This window comes from Microcaecilia unicolor, chromosome 9 (assembly GCF_901765095.1).
Source record: "Microcaecilia unicolor chromosome 9, aMicUni1.1, whole genome shotgun sequence".
Lineage (NCBI taxonomy): Eukaryota > Metazoa > Chordata > Amphibia > Gymnophiona > Siphonopidae > Microcaecilia > Microcaecilia unicolor.
The window spans coordinates 8,500,336-8,519,822 of NC_044039.1; the positions used below are offsets into that span (position 1 = coordinate 8,500,336).

A 19,487-nucleotide genomic window follows, 5' to 3' on the forward strand; every position below is an offset into this window, starting at 1 on the left:
GGGTGTGTATTTTGTTCACACATAAACTAACAATTGTGGAGAAGTTCCATGATCGAGAAGCTTGTCCACCCTTAGAGATATAAATCACTTCGGTGTAGTCTCGCTTGGGTGAGTTTATACTCTGAGAACTCTCCATTATCTATAAAAAAAAATGTCTGTAATACTACTTGTTAAATATTTAAGCTTCTGATTAATCTCCTTTGATGCCTTCTGATTATACTCTGGTTCTTTGATAGCCAGTATTTTGATTCTTACCAGAGATTATTTTGGGATGGGTAAATTGGGTGCCGGCATTTCCACAAGGTTTTGGCAGGGGTAAATACTGCCGCCCAAAGCTAAGCGTGAAATGTGCGCTAAGCCAGTATTCTATGATGTGTGCTCTGCGCGAGTGTCCTGTATAGAACTCCAGCTTAGTGCAGATCTTCCTGAAGACTAACATTGGGTCTCACCAGAAATCCGCAAGAGCGGAGAACTCTATGATCCCACGGGAAAATGCAAAAAAGAAGAGGGAGATAGTGGGAAAAGGACCATGGACCCCAGAGAATGAGATTTGACACAACGTTGTGTTTCGGCCCGAAAGACCTGCTTGAGGGGTCTTTTTAATAAAAGGATCTCAAAAATCTTCAGAAGTGAAGCATTTCAAAATGAATCGGTAAAGTGGTGTTAAAAAAAAGACCTTTGTGATAGACGATGCCAAGTGGATTTGAAGGCTCACATCGTTTATCACAAAGGTCCTTCCTTTTTAAAGACCATTTTACCGATTCATTTTGAAATGCTTCACTTCTGAAGATTTTTGAGACCCTTTTATTAAAAAGACTCTTCAAGCAGGTCTTTCGGGCCGAAACACAGCGTTGTGTCGAATCTTTGATCAATAAATCTACTCAAGCATAAGATTGTCCTTCTCATTTCTGGAGTCTTTGGCCCTTTTCCCACTACCTCCCTCTTTTTTCCACCTAACATTCAATGCCATTTCTCCTATGTGTCTTCCTGTTTTTATGGTTCTGCCTTTGTATATGTTCTTGCACTTCGGGATGGTCCAGAAATTTGCATTTTTCTTTGAATCCTTACCTCCTTCAGTTACTTCTCCAGGGTGGGTTCTGTCCAGAGGCTATACACTAATTATGCAGCCAGTGTGTGTATAAGGAGATGATTCTGGAGGAGACTTTTTGATTTTATAGACGCAAACACTCAAGATAACCTGTGTACCTGCCCTTGGGGTTACTATTAGTCCCAACACATCGGATGTCTGGCTACAGAGCCTGTCTTAAGATCACATGTTCTGTGGTGGAGCTGTTATGTCTTGAAATGTTCTTGATTTCTTTTGGGATGTAGAGGTGTGAGACTCCTATTTTTCTGTGACAGGTGGGCACCATGGGGCCACATGGCCTGGTGACATGGGTTCAGTTGCTTCGCTGTACCCTACAGGCCCTTGCGTAAAGTCTGCATGTAGGTATCCTGAGGGTATCTCCGACGCACGTCCCATTACTCACCCCTCATGCGGTGTCCAGGATGGCTGCATGAAGACGGACAACACAGTGGGTCATTGGTATCCTTCTACATCTTCCAGCTGCGTGGGTTCAAACTATAACTGCGTACAGCAGAGGCCAGCTCACAATACCGGGTAACTAAACTTCATGCATGTATGGGGTGGGGGACAAATACATGTGAACGTTGCTAACCTTTGAGAGCTACAAGGGGGGGGGGGGGGAGGGATATCCAGTCTAACTTGTGAAGACCCATACTCACAGAGTTGTGTTTTATAAACAAACTGTTAACTTTCCTTTCACATTTCTTATCTAGATCTTCATGTCCCTTATCGGTTCTAAATGTGCTCTTGGCAGTTTTAGTGTGAGGGTTGGGAATGATATCAAGTTGTTCCAAAAATGATTCATGAAGCAAATATGTTTTCATACTCTTAGGTCCTCAATTAGTTCACCAAATTGTGAGAGAGGGGACGCAAGTTCAAATCCCCCTCCCACTGATTGTATGTCAATCCCTATCCTCCCGCCTACTGGAATGGAGTAATTTAACAAATACTTTGGTCCATTCCCCCCCCCCCCCCCCCCGTCTTCTTTGGAGGTTCTAGGTCATGACGGGCAGTAGAAATATGTCATCATCCATCCTAGGACCTGCTGCTTCTACTTATTTTATTGATTTATTTATTGCACTTGTATCCCACATTTTCCCACCTAGTTGCAGGCTCAATGTGGCTTACAAAGACCTGTTATGGCATCGCCATACCAGGGTAAAGAATACAATTGGTGTTACAAAGAAATCAAGTAAAGCAAGAGGATCTGGTCAAGCAGTTATAGAACGACACAAGGTTGATGGTTTTGCCAAGCCAGAGCATCTTAAAGCCTTTACACCAACCCTGATAGAAGCTTGAATTTAACTTCACTCTATGGTCTTCCAAACCATCTCAACTGAACAAGCAATCCTAAAGTTTGTGTTATGAATCGGGTAGCCTAGTGGTTATAACATTGAGCTGCAAACTAGAGAAGCTGGAGTTTAAAAACAATAATTAATTAGGATTTATTTACCGCCTTTTTGAAAGAATTTACTCAAGGTGGTGTACAGTAAGAATAATTCAAACATGAGCAATAGACAAATACAGCAGTAAAAATATTTAATTTCTTATACTGCATGCAAACCATTGAAGTAAAATAGGTGTGTTTCTGTCCCTGACAGGCTCACAATCTGAGTTTGTACCTGAGGCAGTGGGGGCTTAAGCAGTGGTGTACCAAAGGTGGGGCGGTGGGGGTGGTCCGCTCCAGGTGCATGCCGCTGGAGGGGTGCAGAGAGCAGCCGCACGCCTGTCGGCTCCGCTGTTTCCCTGCTCCCTCTGCCCCAGAACAGGTTACTTCCTATTCCGGGGCAGAGGGAGCCAGCGGAGCCGAGTGCTGCTTGCCAAGAATGCACCTGGGGGGGGGGGGGTGTCATTGTGCCAGGAGGGGGGGGGTTCGTGCTGCACCCCGGGGGGGAGGGGGTGAGCATTGGTGATCTGCCCCTGGTGGCAGTCGACCTAGGATCATCACTGGGCTTAAGTGACTTGCCCAAGATCACAAGGAGCAGCAGTGGAATGATTTGAACCAGGCTCCCTTGGTTTAAAGCCCATTAGGCTATTCCTCCACTCCTTATGATCTTGAGCAACTTGCCTAACCTTCCAGTGGTTCAGGTACAAACTTACATTGTGAGCCTTCCAGGGACAGGGAAATACCTGCTGTACCTGAATGAAACTTAAAAAAAAAAAAAAAAGTCCTGAGCTAAATCCAAATGCATAAATAATAAAAAAAAATAAGTATTTAAGTTTGACCATTAGAGGGCACTGTGTTAACATTTTTAGATTACCGTAATAGCTGCTGAAGTTTCTATGTATCTATTGTGCAACTGCACATTTCTACAGCGCTACTGCTATTATTACCTTGATTTGTACAGAAAGATTTGGATTTTAAATTTATGTCTCAGCTTTTGCAGATCCAAGCTCAAGGCATGTTTCATTCAGGTACACAATTGTACAATCTAGTTCCACTTGAGGCAGTGGAGGGTGAAGCGACTTGCCCAAGATTACAAAAGAGGATCAGTAGGAGTAACAAGATTTGAACCCTGGCTTCCCTGGTTCACAGGCTGCTCCTCTAATTGCTAAGCTACTCTACTCCTTTTCATGTAATGGAGCATGCAATCTAGTGAAGACATGATAAAACACACATTAACAAACAAGCACACGAAAGTATCAGGGTGCCTGCTCTTCAGATGGAAGGGTCACTTCAATTAACTCAGGAGGAATCTATGAAAGAAAGGCAGAGCCTAGGGAGAGAGGAAAGCAAGAATTCCAGGTAATGCAATGCTGTCCAGAAATGATGGGCTTGATTTTACTTGTTCAGTTGAGATGGTTTGGAAGACCATAGAGTGAAGTTAAATTCAAGCTTCTATCAGGGTTGGTGTAAAGGCTTTAAGATGCTCTGGCTTGGCAAAACCATCAGCCTTGTGTCTGTCTCAATGAACTTTGCAGGCACCTAGTCCCCCCCCCCCCCCTCCCACCCCAATATGCTCAATGGTCATGGTTACTCCAATTTTACTCTCTCCTGAGGTCAATATTCAGTGTGTGGAAGGATTGTTTCCTATTAGTTTTCAACATACCATGACAAGAATGAGCCTCACTCCCAAGCCAGGACGAGTGGCTTGTGATCTCAGATTCTCAAATTTACGGCTAATGCTCGCCGTAGTACTTGCATTGTGCCGAAGAGAGTTTCTTTCTGGAGTTCATAACAGGTAACAGGTGCGCTTGGAAGTTCTTTTTGGCTCCCCAAATGATGGGAAATATTTCTGTATCTTTCTGCTCTTGGGCTCCTACATTTTGTGAAAGGACTATTTCGGGTTAGACCTCTCCACTTATAAACATGGCAAAATACCATGTTCTACCAAACGTTATATTCTACTTGCAAGCAGTCTTTCCTATTGTGCAAAATAACCTGCAGAGTCGCTGCAACTAACAAATCAAAACATTTTGAATACTACGTGCTTGAAATGCATTGCTTTGGTTAACTGAAAAATACAGCTAAGCTTCTCCCAAATTTATTGCCAATAATCCAGTAGTATAGCACAGTAGAAATATAGCATATGAACTCCAGAAAAAAGCCCTCTTTGGCACAATACAAGTAATCCGGTGAGTATTAGCAGTAAATTAGAGAGACTGAAATCATACTCCACCTCTCTGGCTTAGGAGCCTTTTACCTAGATTGTAAGCTCTTTGAGCAGGGACTGTCTCTCTACGTCAAGTGTTCAGCGCTGTGTGCGTCTGGTAGCACTATATAAATGCTATTAGTAGTACTAGTACCAAGCTGTGGTAAAGCACTGATGTGTGCTTACCACAGGTTAAAATGCACTTCCGTGGGGCGTGCTCAGGCAGCTGTAGTAGTTTTTGCATATATGAGCACGCTACCTACATGCTAAAAAATAGTTTTTATTTTTTAGCACTGGGGGCAGGCGTGGGGTGGAGAGTAGGTATGTTCTGTGCTAATTGGTTAGCGCAGCTACATTGCCGTGTGCTAACTGATTAGCATGTGGTTAGCATGTGAGCCTTGACAGCCTACCAAAATAGGTGTCGGTAAGTGCTTACACGTTAATGGCCATGTGCTAATGGGCGAATTAGCACGTGGCCATTATTCCTGAAATAGAAAAAAAATGTCCATTTCCCAGCAGTGGCCTTAACACGCGGGAAAGACCCGAACTGGGGATAGCGCAGGTCACATCTTAGCTTTGCTTAGTAAAAAGGCCTCAGTGAGGTTCATTACTGTCATGGTATGTGCAAAACAGTGGCGTAGCCACAGGTGGGCCTGGGTGGGCCGGGGCCCACCCACTTAGGGCTCAGGCCCGCCTAACAGTAGCACACGTTTAGCGGTAGCTGGTGGGGATCCCAAGCTCGGCCAGCTCAAGATTTCCCCCTGATAGTAACGAAAACGCTACTCTCCACAATAACGACACCTGCGCACGCTCAGTTTTCAGCGCATGCCTGCTGCAGACTGCCAAGATGGACAGAAGCGTTTTCTCACCAGCTAAGACATTTTTTGGGTGGTGGTTGTTGGGGGGGGGGGGGGAGAGAACACTTGGTGCCCACCCACTTCTTGCCTAGGCCCACCCAAAATCTGTTGTCTGGCTACGCCCCTGGTGCAAAACCAACCCATTTGGAGACACAGTTGGTGATCAGAATTCAGATGTGCTTAGGATTGATACTGAGGTTAAGGGATGGCGATGCCTGGCGTTCAAGAAAGGTGAGCAGTGACATGGTAGGTAGGGGGGCAACTAGGTGAAGTTGGTGGATCGAGATTGCCTTATCCATTGACCATGTCAATCAACCCTTTAGTTTGCTAAGCATGAAATCTTTTTAAATGAATCCCACTTTTGCACCTAGTTAGTAGGCTCTGTAAGATTCCCATACTGCAGGGCTTTGCACTGGATATATAAAGCCTGAACTGAAATGTTACAGACCAGCGCTAAATGTGGATTACTGATTCTGTACATCTTTGGATTGTTGTACTGTTCAAATAGATGGGAATCATCTATGTAATCTAGAAATACAATATTTTCAGTGTTTTGTTTTCACAAACCAAAAAGAGGAAACATTCCCAGACGGAGGAAAGTCCAGATTGGCAGCTGTGGGGTGGTGATTCCAGACAAGGTAAGCACCTCTGTGGCACTTCCAAGACAACACTTTGTGCAGCAGAAGGAGATCAGCATTTCAGATTAGCCAAAATGATTTCAAAATATCCTAGGCATGGATTTCCAGAGACCGGGATATCGGTAGACCAAGGAGGGGAAAGGGCTAAAGTATAACCAGTCATTTCTAAGGGCTTGAGTAGCTGACCCCTCCCTGAGGGATCAGGTCCTATCTGAGAATGTTCATGTACAAAGCCAAGTTTTTAAGGAGAAATTTAAATTTCTTCAGTGGCATCTCAACATGAAAATCTAAAGAGAGCTGATTCCAGAGGGATGGTGGTGCCAAAGAACAGAAGGCAGCATCATGAGAAAAAAAACATGGATAATTTCTAAGGGAAGGGACACAAATCACACATGGGGTTATAAGGAATGATAAGGGAGGAGAGAGAGAGAAGAAGAAAAAAAAAAAACCTTGTGGTTAAGAAACAGGATTTTATAGTGAATTCTGTATTGGATATGCAGCCAGTGTTCATAGATGAGTGAAGTGACATGGTCGTATTTCTTGGCAGGGATATTCATAGTATTAAGTCATGTGTATTAAGTGGGAGCCCCACCCATACACTGTTCCCTCTAGGTTGAGCAGGAGTCCTCCAACTGCATTGCTGGCAGTGGTGCTTCAATATTGGGTTTTCAATCTCTAGGGACAGGCTAGTTCCCTGGAGTACTGCAGAGCTTGCTTTCCTTCATTAAAAAAAAAAAAAAGGTGATAGTGAAACAGCGCCACCCACTGGCAGGACTGTAGGTGGAGGACTCCTGCTCTGTTTAGAGGGAAAAGTGCAGCCTTACAGAATAGTGCTTAGAGTCCAGAATTGAGCTGCCCTGGTGCAGTTACTGCTTCGTGTCTCACAAGTGCAGGGGTACAAAATTGGACTTCCATGGTGTGAAGCTATGCAGTTCAGGAATCTTGTGCTCACGGTCCCTGTGACATTGTAACCTGCTTTAGGCATTGATGGGAGGAGGGCTGCTGGTGATATGAAGCTCTGTGATGACCTGGTGGCCAGGAGCAGTATTGCAGGGTTGAGCTGTGGAGGCTGTTACCCTTCCCCTTCCTATCTACCACCAGGGCATGTGCTGATGATCAGGGCAGAGCATGGGAAAGGAAGATAGCAAGCATGGAGCAAATACAGTAGTCTGATAGTACCGGTGGATATGATTTGTTTATTTATGTGAAGTGTTATGTTTTGAAAGTCTAAAAAGAAAAAAACAGAAGTTGCATCCGTAAACATATTGGTCTAAATTTCTGCAAGTAATTCTTCTCCTTTGTGCAGTGACCGGAAGGGACTGCAGTGCGGACGTAGCCAGCTACGATAGCGATGGACAGACCTCGGCTTCCGCAGACAAGTGCATTCATTCGCTAACCTGGCAGCCTTACCAGACCGCATGCTGGAACAGCTTATTTAACAGCAACTGTGAAAGACTGTAAGTGCCGTGAAGCGATGCTTCGATTGCGTTGGAGCCCGCTCTATTTTCCTACTTCTCAGCTCCAGCTCATTCAAGACAGGGGGGAGTCGCCCAGGGGACAGTTCTATAACTGGGCACCTCCGTTCGGGCACTTGGATGTGTATTACGAAGCTTGCACTATGATTGGGTGGGAGAGCTGGTGGTGGGAGGTGGGGCTGGTGGTTGGGAGGCGGGGCTAGTGCTGGTCAGACTTATACGGTCTGTGCCCTGAAAATGGCAGATACAAATCAAGGTAAGGTGTACACAAAAAGTAGCACATATGAGTTTATCTTGTTGGGCAGACTGGATGGACCGTGCAGGTCTTTTTCTGCAGTCATCTACTATGTTACTATTTCTAGATCGGCATTTGTGAGCATAGATTCCGTTACAGAATTCTAGCATAAGTTGGCAGAAATGCATGTATAGGTACAGCAAATCTATGGCAGGCATAAATCGGTGCGTCTGTAAGTTGTGTGCATAAGTGGCAGAGATGCCCATCTCCCACCTAAGCTCTGCCCACTTGTACCCCCCTTGCATTTATGCACTAAGGCAGTTGTGCATGTATGTTATAGAATGCCGCTCCTGCACATCCGCACCTATATGTACAGTATATACAGGTATGTCCTAGTTCTTTATAACATATGCACACAGATGACACCCCCTGTTAGAGAATGGTGGGGCTGGGGAATAGAGCAGCAGGCTGTGCACCACTGTTCTTCTAAGCTGAGAGGGAGTCCGCCACCTACACAGTCCTGCCAGTGGGTGGTGCTGTTTCACTATCACTTTTTCAATAGTGAGGGACCTGTCTGCCCCTAGAGATTCAAAACACAATACTGAAGCACCCCCCCCCCCCCCCACCGCAATTGACAGCAAAGGAGTTGGAGGACTCCTGCCCAGTTTACAGGGAACAGTGCTGTGTATGCCTAGGAAGCCCAGTTCAAATCCTGTGTCTCCCATTGACATTCCATGCAACCTTGGGCAAATCACTTAGCAATGTTGCCTCGGGGACAGTTTAGGTTGTAAGCCTGTTGGGGGGACAGGGAAGTAGCTTGTGTACAGCTCACTTCGAGCTCAGGTTTGGAAGAGGCAAGAAATGTAATTTAAATCCTGATCCAACTCTCCTGAAAAGATAAAGTTGTGGTCTTGTTTCTAGATCTCCCTTCTGTTTTCTAGAGTACTTTGGGACCGATGCACTTTTTACACATGGGCTTTGCACCAGTTCTGAAAGTGAAAACACATGTGTCCTTTGATATTGTAACCTATTGCTGGTGCAAGGTACACTGTCTCTTGAACCTGCTTTTTCTGTGGGTAGCATTTTGCTGAAAGCGTTTGTAGAGATTAGTAAATTCTATTTATGCATGCATTTAACCCTTCCAACCTAACATGATCCTGGAACCCGTCACCTCAATGCAGCTAAAAGTATTCGAACTGCAGAATCGGTGTGAATACAACTCTTTTTACCCACATAAATTGATTCAAACATACCCTCATTTCTTGCCTTCCCAAGTTTTGAGAATTTAACATCATGCCTGATTTATAATGATTGTGATTCTCGTTTCCCCTCTTTATGCTTTGTTTGTAACTTAGATATGTCAGGGCAGTGCTAGGGCTGAGGAACACCTGGTTTTAACTCCGATGGAGGTTTAGCAGTGGGAGTGGCTATGTTTAAGGACCTCCCAGAAATGTCACAAGCTTATTTCCTCCCAAGATTAAAAGAAAATCAGAAATGAGATGTTGCAATGATATGGATTTTGCATGGAGAAGCTTCTTACTATCTTGTGAAACTGGTCAATATTTCTATTAGTTATAAGTCTGATCATTTAAGGGAATAACGCTTATTGTACTATCCATCAGCTTGTAATGTTAGGTTTAAGAGATTGTTGAAAGCACAAAAGCACCAAGAGCCTTCAAAAAGGGAACAGATCATTTTAATTAATTCACATTCCAGCTTATTTTTGAAAGAGAAGAGCGGCCATCTTCTGACACAAATCGGGAGATGGCCGTCCATCTCTCAAGGCCGGCGAAATTGGCATAATTGAAAGCTGATTTTCACCGGCCTCAACTGCAGTCCGTCACAGGGGCGACTAAAGTGTTAGGGGGCGGGTTGGAGGTGTAGCGAAGGCGGGACGGGGGCATGCTTAATATATGGCTGCCCTCGGCCGATAATGGAAAAAAAAAGGCCGGCTCTGACGAGCATTTGGCCGACTTTACTTGGTCCATTTATTTTTAGGACCAAGTCACAAAAAGGTGCCCTAAATGACCAGATGACCACCGGAGGAAATCATGGATGACCTCCCCGTACTCCCCCAGTGGTCACCAACCCCCTCCCACCCTAAAAAAAAACCAACACATTTTTGCCAGCCTCAAAAGTCATACCTAGCTCCCTGACAGCAGTATGCAGGTCCCTGGAACAGTTTTAGGGGGTACTGCAGTGTACTTCAGGCAGGCGGACCCAGGCCCACCCCCCCTTACTTGTTACACTTGTGGTGGTAAATGGGAGCCCTCCAGAACCCACTGTACCCACATCTAGGTGCCCCCCCTTCACCCATAAGGGCTATGGTAGTGGTGTACATTTGTGGGGAGTGGGTTTTGGGGGGATTTGGGGGGGGCTCAGCACCCAAGGGAAGGGAGCTATGTACTTGGGAACAATTAATGAAATCCACTGCAACCCGGTTGGTGTCCTGGCATGTCAGGGGGGCCAGTGCACTATGAATGCTGGCCCCTCCCACAACCAAATACATTGGATTTGGCCGGGTTTGAGATGGCCGGCTTTGGTTTCCATTATCTCCGAAAACTGGTGCCGGCCATCTCAAACCCGGCCAAATCCAATGTATTTGGCCGGCCCCAACCGTATTATCGAAATGAAAGATGGCCGCCCATCTTTTTTGATAATATGGTTCAGGACCGCTCTTTACGGCGCCGGCCAAATAGATGGCCACCCATATAGATGTCCGGCGCCGTTCGATTATGCCCCTCATTGTGAATTAAAGTGATCTGTTCCGTTTTTGAAGGTTCTTGCTTTTGTGCTTTGAATCCTCTTTGTGCCTCTTTAAGAGACTGTTGGCCACTTCTATCTCTTATAAGGCAATTCCATTTTGTATTCATTACTGTTAGACCTTTGAATTAAACATAAGCAATTATTTACTTTTTAGGAAGTCGCTTAAGACTTTTTTTTTTTAATTTCAGAAGCGTTTTAATGTTTAATCCATATTTTTATTGGATTTATGCCTGTATCTGCTAATATGACTGATGTATCTTCTGACCAACACAAAGAAGGTCCAAGTCTCCCACAAGACACTCATGAAACAAAAAAAAGAGCGGAAGGAAAACCAAAACAGACCAGAAAAAAACATACAGAGTAAGAGCACCAATGGAGTCTTAATAAACTATGTTTTTTCTGGTCTGTTTTGGGTTTTTTTCCGCTCTTTTTTTTGTTTCGTGATGTATCTTCTGAACATTTGGTTCATTCTTGTCTCTTGTGACTCGCTTAGAACTATTTATGGTATTGGTGGAATATAAGACCAGTGTAAAGTAAAGAGAGAGTTATTGAACAAAAAGATGGTACCACTAACATTTTAACCCAGTCCTTTGGACACACCCAGCCGGCACCCCGACATAATAGCCACGACAAAAAAGCCCAGACAAAACAGCCTTGTAACAAAATAGCCCTTGACAAATCAGCCCCTTCCACAAAATAACCCTTGACAAAATACCCCCCTAGAAAAAAATAACGCATCACAAAAAAGGATGATAAACTACAAGTGAAATCTTCACTGATAAAGGCTCCTACCAGCATTGCATTGTAGAAAGCATATATAAATACAGTGAAACCTCGGTTTTCGTTGACTTCGGTTATCGTCAGTTTTCATTGATTTTTTCAGTCAAAACTTTGTCTCGGATTTCGTTGGTTGCTTCGGTTTTCTCTGCTAATTTTGCGAAAACAAAGGGCAACCCATGAGTTCTCCTGCTCATTGGATTTACATTGATTCATATGGAAATAATTGCCTCGGTTTTCGTCTGTTTCGGTTTTCGTTGATTGTTTTCAGACGGATTATCAACGAAAACCGAGGTATCACTGTAAACAGAACCCTATAGCTACCAACTGGTATTCATGATCTGTTCTGCTGTTTAAGGAAACTATTCTTCCATCAACATGCTAATTAAAAAAACCCAAAACAATATTGGCATTATTTTCATAGTCTTACTAACCTTATCCTGTTCGGCAAGGTAAGATTATTAGGAAAAAAATGCAGTGCCATATTCTAGGTAGCTTGATCGGGCCCTTTTGTCGGGGGGCTAATTTGTCAAGGGCTATATTGTGGGCAGGTCATTTTGACAGTGGCTGTTATGTCCAGGGGCTATTATGTCGAGAGCTTTTTTGTTTGGAGCTTTTCTGCCGGGGCTATTTTGACCGGGTACCCACCCAGCCTGTCAGGTTTTCATTATGCCCACAATGAATATGTATGAGAGCGATTTGTATGCACAACCTGAATTGTTACGTCAATCTATCTCATGCATATTCATTATGGATATCCTGAAAACCTGACAAACTGTGTGTAACCCGAGGATTGGGTTGAGAACCCCTGCACTAATCTGTTGAATGTAGAAAACAAGGTGAAGTACGTAATCACTGGTTTTAGGGGTGTTGCTCCTTTCCATTATTCAGTGCAGGAAACTCTTCTAGGCAAGGTCATTTCAAGGGCATTTTTGGCAGGTAAAGGTGTTTTGTGCTCAGAAATGACCTGTTATTTAGGTTGTAGGCAGTTGTCTATGCCCAAGGGTGGAAATGAGTAGGGGGTGCGGGTAGAACATACGTACACCGATCTGAAAATCCTGCAAAGAGAAAAGAATGCACATCCTGTACTTTTTACCTGTGCATGCAGTTATAAAAATATCTCCCTATTAAGGGAAACCATTCTGGAATGGGGCCCAATTTAGCTTAAATAATGCTCAGACCAAGTTAAGAATCTCATACCAGGTGGCATCACAGCCAAGACTTCATTATTTGCATTCCACTGTTGCTTTGTAGAACACAAATATAAAGGTTGTGTAAGGGGCCGGAAACCAGTGCAATGCTTGTTAAAAATATAAAATCATCATTATCCACTTTGAGCTGCAAGTTGCAAATCTGTTCAGGTTGACAAGTTCCTCTCTCAAGTCATCAAAGACAATGCTTGATGACCCCTTAGCTGTCAGTGATCTGAAACATAACACAGCCCAGTATACAAGACAAGGAACGCGGGGAGTTCAAAGTCAGAGCCACCTGTACAGTTGATCTATCCTCAAAATGTCAGAAATCAGAAAAGAGGCTGTTGGTATTATAATTGAGTTTCTTTTTTCTTTTTTTTGTCTTTAATCTAGGCCTGCTCTTGGCTACCACGTTGTTACAGATAAGGGATTTAACTTTTCAAGCATTGACGATGCATTTATCTGTCAAAAAAAGAATCATTTCCAGGTCACGGTCCACATCAGAATGACGGGGAGTCCAAAGTATCTCAAAACACAACTGGGCCTGAAACCTATCGAAAAGTTTTATTTGAAAGTTTTTGGCGTTAAGGTAACTTTCACTGTTTAAGTCTGGCTCGAAGTCCATAGATTTACCGTAATACAGATTTGACACAAGTTAGTGAAGTGGAAAAGTCCTTGGAATAGGAAGAGGGACAGTTTTGGAGTTGAGGTACAAGGTGCCCTGCCCAGAGAAAGGGGAATGCATCTGGACAATCTCTTGAGGTCCTTTCCAGCCCTATAATTCTACAAATCTATTCTTGGGAGCAGCTTTTCCAGATGGATTAATTTTGCAGATCCTATGACAGGAATGGATATCACTCCTAAGCCCAGGGCATGTGGACTATGATCTCAGTATCTCAAATTTCCTGTTAACGTTCGCCGTAAAACTTGCATCATGCCAACGAGAGCTTCCCTCTGGAGTTCATAGGATGTAACGTTTAGACAACCTATCCAGGTGCACTTGGAAATTCTTTGTGATCCCAGGCATGAGGGAGAAACGTGTTCCTTTGGTTTCAAACCAGTTCTTCTCTCTGCAGCATTAAATGGATCTCTAAATTATATAATTTAATACCAGAGAAAGCTGACAAGATTGTGGGGACCAAATCGACAAGCACAGAAGAAACCAAACCCTTCGTGCAGGTCACAACAAGCAGGCAAAAGAGCGAAGGAGACACAAAAGATGATGGAAAAACAACCAACGGGACTCTGAGTTCACATCAGAAGTTTATTCCACAGTAGGTACTGGACTCAACACAAATCGTGTTTCAGCTGCAGAGGCATACACAGCAAACAATCCGTTGGTTGATTTTCATCATCTTTTGTGTCTCCTTCGCTCTTTTGCCTGCTTGAAGATTGTGGGGACCACATGTGCGTGGATCTATACCTGTTGTCTCATGACCTCGTAGTACAATCTTCAGTGGTTTTACAGTATAGCTGTTAGGTGGAGGGGCATAATCGAACGGGGTGCCCAAGTTTTCATGAGGATGTCCTCGCAGGACGGCCCCATAAAGGGGAGGGGCAACCCGTATTATCGAAACAAGATGGGCGTCCATCTTTCATTTCGATAATACGGTTGGGGACGCCCAAATCATGAAATTTGGGTTGACCTTAGAGATGGTCATCCTTAGGTCGTTTTTTGAGATGGTCATTCCTGGTTTTCAGCAATAATGGAAACTGAGGACACCCATCTCAAAAGCGACCAAATCCAGGCCATTTGGTTGTGGGAGGAGCCAGCATTTGTAGTGCACTGGTCCCCCGGACATGCCAAAACACCAACCGGGCACCCTAGGGGGCACTGTAGTGGACTTCAGAAAAAGGTCCCAGGTGCATAGCTCCCTTAACTTGAGTGCTGAGCCCCCCAAATCCCCCAAAACCCACTCCCCACAACTGTACACCACTACCATAGCCCTTAAGGATGAAGGGGGGACACCTAGATGTGGGTACAGTGGGTTTCTGGTGGGTTTTGGAGGGCTCACATTTACCACCACAAGTGTAACAGGTGGGAGGGGGATGGGCCTGGGTCCGCCTGCCTGAAGTACACTGCACCCACTACAACTGCTCCAGGTACCTGCATACTGCTGCGATGGACCCGAGTATGGCATTTGAGGCTAACATAGAGGCTGGCAAAAAAGTATTTTAAAACTTTTTTTATGGTGGGAGGGGGTTAGTAACCACTGGGGGAGTAAGGGGAGGTGATCCATGATTCCCTCCAGTGGTCATCTGGTCAGTTCGGGCACCTTTTTTATGCTTGGTCGTGAAAAAAAATGGACCAAGTAAAGTTGCCCAAGTGTTCAGGGACGCCCTTCTTTTTTCCATTATTGGCCAAGGATGCCCATCTCCTAAGCACGCCCCAGTCCCGCCTTTGCTACACTGCCGACATGCCCCCGTGAACTTTGGTCATCCCCGCGACGGAAAGCAGTTGAGGGTGCCCCAAATCGGCTTTTGATTATGCCGATTTGGGTGACCTTGCGAGAAGGACGCCCATCTCACGATTTGTGTCGGAAGATGGGCGCCCTTCTCTTTCGAAAATTCACCTGATAGTCATATAATGCCATGTACTGGTGACTTGCTGCTTCGTGGCTACAGCTTTGCTGTTTTCCATCATATTTCTCTCCTATAACAATCCAGGCTAACACATTTCTGTAGTATTCATGTCTTCTATATTTTAAAATTAATATCATTCTCTTCTCCCCCAAATATAGGTAGAAGCTGCTAACCAGACCATTGCTATTGAACAGTCACAGTCAGATCGAAGCAAAAAGACGTTCAATCCTGTTAAGTATGTTTTGTACCTCCGTGTCTAAAATATTGACCATCAAATACTTTTCTAGAACAATTATAGACTTTTATATGTACACGTCTGTAGCTATTTAAGAAAGACTTAACTATTCCTCCATGAAGGTTACCCAAATCAAGATGCTTGTTGAGTGTATGGATGTTTTCAGTTGGTATTTTTGTTGTTCTGCTACCCCCAGAGTTTAAGATCTACGATTAGTTTAGGTTTTTATTGACTCAATTTATTATCATTCCAGCCAAGAATATGTTGTGTCTCTGGTACATCAGCATGAGATAAAGCTACATGTAAAGAAAGAATATTGTTGAAGTTTTGCTCTAGTGTTTTCCAACTGAAAATGCTGAGATATTTTCATTAATAGAGCTGGAGCAGACTTTGTACTAGAGAAAATTCATTGATAAAACCTTCCCTGTCCCGAAAGTCTGAATATGAAATGCTGTTAAATGTGTACATTTTTTATACTGTTTTACGGTAGTTCTATCATTAGGTTTCAATTTTACCTCATTTACTGTATTTATGTTTATTCTTGGTTATTTTACTATTGTTATGCTGTTAACAAAATTCTAAGTTTGATGTTACCTACTGTACACTGCCTTGGATGGATCTCTTCATAAAGGGGTCCTTTTACTAAGGTGCGATGAAAAATGGCTTGCAGGTTTTGGGCGTGCGCCAATCCATTTTTCAGGGCGCCTGTAAAAAAAAGGCCTTTTAAAAATATTTGCCAAAAATGGACATACGGCAAAATGAAAATTGCCGCGTGTCCATTTTGGGTCTCAGATCTTACCGCCAGCCATTGATCTAGTGGTAAAGGCTCACGCGGTAACCGGGCAGTAATGACCTACATGTGCCAAATGCCACTTTGCAGTGGTGATCCTAGCCTGCATGACACCCGGGGCGGATTGCCGATGCGCCCCCCCCCCGGCGAAATGACACCCCTCCGGGTGCACGCCGCTGGGGGGGGGGGTGCTGCGGCGTGCGCCTGTCATCTGAGTTCGCTAACTTTGCTGCGGCTCCCTCTGCCCCGGCAGGAACAGGAAGTAATCTGTTCCGGGGCAGAGGGAGCTGCAGCGAAGTTAGCGAACTCAGCTGACAGGCGCGCGCCATGGCACCCCCCAGCGGCGTGCACCCGGGGTGGACAGCCCCCACCGCCCCCCCTTGGTACGCCACTGCCACTTTGGCACATGTAGCAGAAGAGCGCCAAAAATGAAATTACCGCCAAGGCCATGTGGTAGCCGTGTGGTAACTCCATTTTGATGCATGTTGGGTGCACGAAGATGCTTACGTGGCTTACTAAAAAAACCACCTGAAAGGTGGTTAATAAATCCCAATAATTAAATAAAATAATTAAATAAAAGAGGAGCTAAATTAATTAATTAATTTATTTATGTATTTATTACGGTATTTATATCCCACATTATCCCCACAGACATGCAGACTCCATGTGGCTTACATAAACCGGAGAGAGAGAGAGAGAGAACTCCGGGTGATATCAGATACAAATGAGAATAGTAGGGTAGAAGGGCAAGAAAGAAAACATAGTAACATAGTAGATGACGGCAGAAAAAGACCTGCACGGTCCATCCAGTCTGCCCAAGATAAACTCATGTGTATACCTTACCTTGATTTGTACCTGTCTTTCTCAGGGCACAGACCGTATAAGTCTGCCCAGCAGTTTTTCCTGCCTCCCAACCACCTGTCCCGCCTTCCATCACCGGCTCTGGCACAGACCGTATAAAAGTCTGCCCTCCCCTATCCTCGCCTCCCAACCACCAACCCCTCTTCCCCCCCACAGTACATAAGAATAGGACTCAACAGGATCCACGTATGTCAGCTGGCAGAGGCGATAGTCCTATATTGTTCCCGGAGAAAATGCTTTGGTAAACAGATGCGTTTTTAGTGCCCTGCGAAAGGTAAGGTAGTCTCTCTGACTGGTGATGTCTCTAGGAAGTGCATTCCATAGTTGCGCACTGATGAAGGGAAAGCTTGACGCCTGAATAGATCCGTGCTTACAGCCTTTCCAGCTGGGATAGTGCAAGGTGAGATATAATCTTGAGGACGGGTCAGCATTTCTGGCTGGCAAGTCAGTCATATTCAGCATGTAACTTGGGACAACCCCGTTGATGATTTTGTGAACCATGGTGCAAACCTTGTATTCAGTGCGCTCCTTGATCGGAAGCCAGTGATGTTTAGCAAGGAGAGGCGTCGCGCTATCGAAACAGGTTTAAATGAGGTAAACTTGAAAATAGCAAATTGAAGCCTAATAATAGGACTAACATGAAACAGAACATACACGTTTAGCAGCACTGAAATTCAAATAACAGAGATATAATACGATGCCAACGTAATACTAATTAAATATCTAATTAGCACACATTAGAACATTCAAATAACATTGCTATGATTCTAATGCTTTTCTACAATACAGCTTACCATATAGCTGAGGGGCCAAGTGCAGATATATAGATGGGGACAAGATGGGTGGTACAGAAGCTGTTCTAAGAAAATCTGTATTTACTGAATTACGAACCAGCTGCTCACTGAAATAAGATGTGATGCGGAGATAACAGCTGTTGTCCTTCCACTGTCTTTAATCGTACTGCTTTCGTGTTTTGCTGCAGAGTTGAGCTTCCAGGAGACCAAGTAACAAAAATAACACTGGGCAGGTTACATTTTAGTGAAACCACAGCAAACAACATGAGGAAGAAGGGGAAACCCAACCCAGATCAGAGGTAGGATTACGTGATTTGCATCAGTACCTAGAAATGTAATGGTGGGTGGAAGAACCTCCCCAACAGGGGCGTTTTTATAGAACAGGGCTTCCCAACCCTGGTAACCTCACATAATGTCAAGTTTTCAGGATATCCACAATTAATATGCATGCCACAAATCGGCATATGCTGGAGGTTCAGTATAGGCAATCTTATCCCATGCCTAGTTGTGGGGCTATCTGAATGACTGGGGGGTTCCCAGGACAGGTTTGGGAGGCTTTGCTGTGGTAGCAAAAGCTGGGCCATTTTTATATAATTTTGTGCTTATTGTAGTATATATGGAGGGGCATAATCGACCAGAAACACCTATCTCCATGGGCGTTTATCTCCGAGAACGGGTCCGTGAAGGGGCGGAGTGAACCGTATTTTAAAAAAAAATAGACGCCCATGTGTTATTCGCCAAGGTGTGAGCTGGGCGTTTTTGCTTTTCAGCGATAATGGAAAATGAAATCGCCCAGCTCAAAAACGAATAAATCCAAGGCATTTGTTCGTGGGAGGGGCCAGGATTCATAGTGCACTGGTCCCCCTCACATGCCAGGACACCAACCGGGCACCCTAGGGGGCACTTTTACAAAAACAAAAAAAAAGGTCAAAGAGCTCCCAGGTGCATAGCACCCTTCCCTTGGGTGTTGAGCCCCCCAAATCCCCCTCAAAACCCACTGCCCACAAGTCTACACCATTACTATAGCCCTAAGGGGTGAAGGGGGGCACCTACATGTGGGTACAGTGGGTTTGGGGGGGTTGGACGACTAAGCATTAAGCAGCACAATTGTAACAGGTAGGGGGGGAATGGGCCTGGGTCCACCTGCCTGAAGTCCACTGCACCCCCTAACAACTGCTCCAGGGACCTGCATACTGCTGCCAGGGAGGTGGGTATGACATTTGAGGGTGAAAATAAAAAGTTGTGAAACATCATTTTTTTGTGGTGGGAGGGGGTTAGTGACCACTGGGGGAGTCAGGGGAGGTCATCCCCGACTCCCTCTGGGGGTCATCTGGTCATTTAGGGCACTTTTTGGGGCCTTATTCGTGAAAAAACAGGGTCCAGGAAAAGTGCCCTAAATTCTAGCTACAAACGTATCCATTATCGGCGAAAGGCGCCCATCTCTGTTCGGGTGATAACCACGCCCCAGTTCCGCCTTCACCACGCCTCCGACACGCCCCCGTCAACTTTGTCCGCATCCGCGACGGAGTGCAGTTGAAAGCGTCCAAAGTTCGGCTTTCGATTATACCGCTTTATTTGTTTTTGTGAGAAAAACACCCATCTC

The 19,487-nt window shown here is 44.7% G+C and overlaps 1 protein-coding gene across 1 annotated transcript in view; it reads left to right on the top strand.

The window, feature by feature from the left end:
- Window positions 1-19,487, top strand: part of MYRFL (myelin regulatory factor like) — a 53,659-nt gene that overhangs the window by 143 nt on the left and 34,029 nt on the right. The window contains exons 2-6 of the mRNA XM_030214835.1: window positions 6,112-6,175; window positions 7,482-7,632; window positions 13,015-13,210; window positions 15,363-15,439; window positions 18,073-18,183. Coding sequence (XP_030070695.1) covers window positions 6,112-6,175; window positions 7,482-7,632; window positions 13,015-13,210; window positions 15,363-15,439; window positions 18,073-18,183 — 599 coding nt within the window. The remainder of the gene's footprint in view (window positions 1-6,111; window positions 6,176-7,481; window positions 7,633-13,014; window positions 13,211-15,362; window positions 15,440-18,072; window positions 18,184-19,487) is intronic.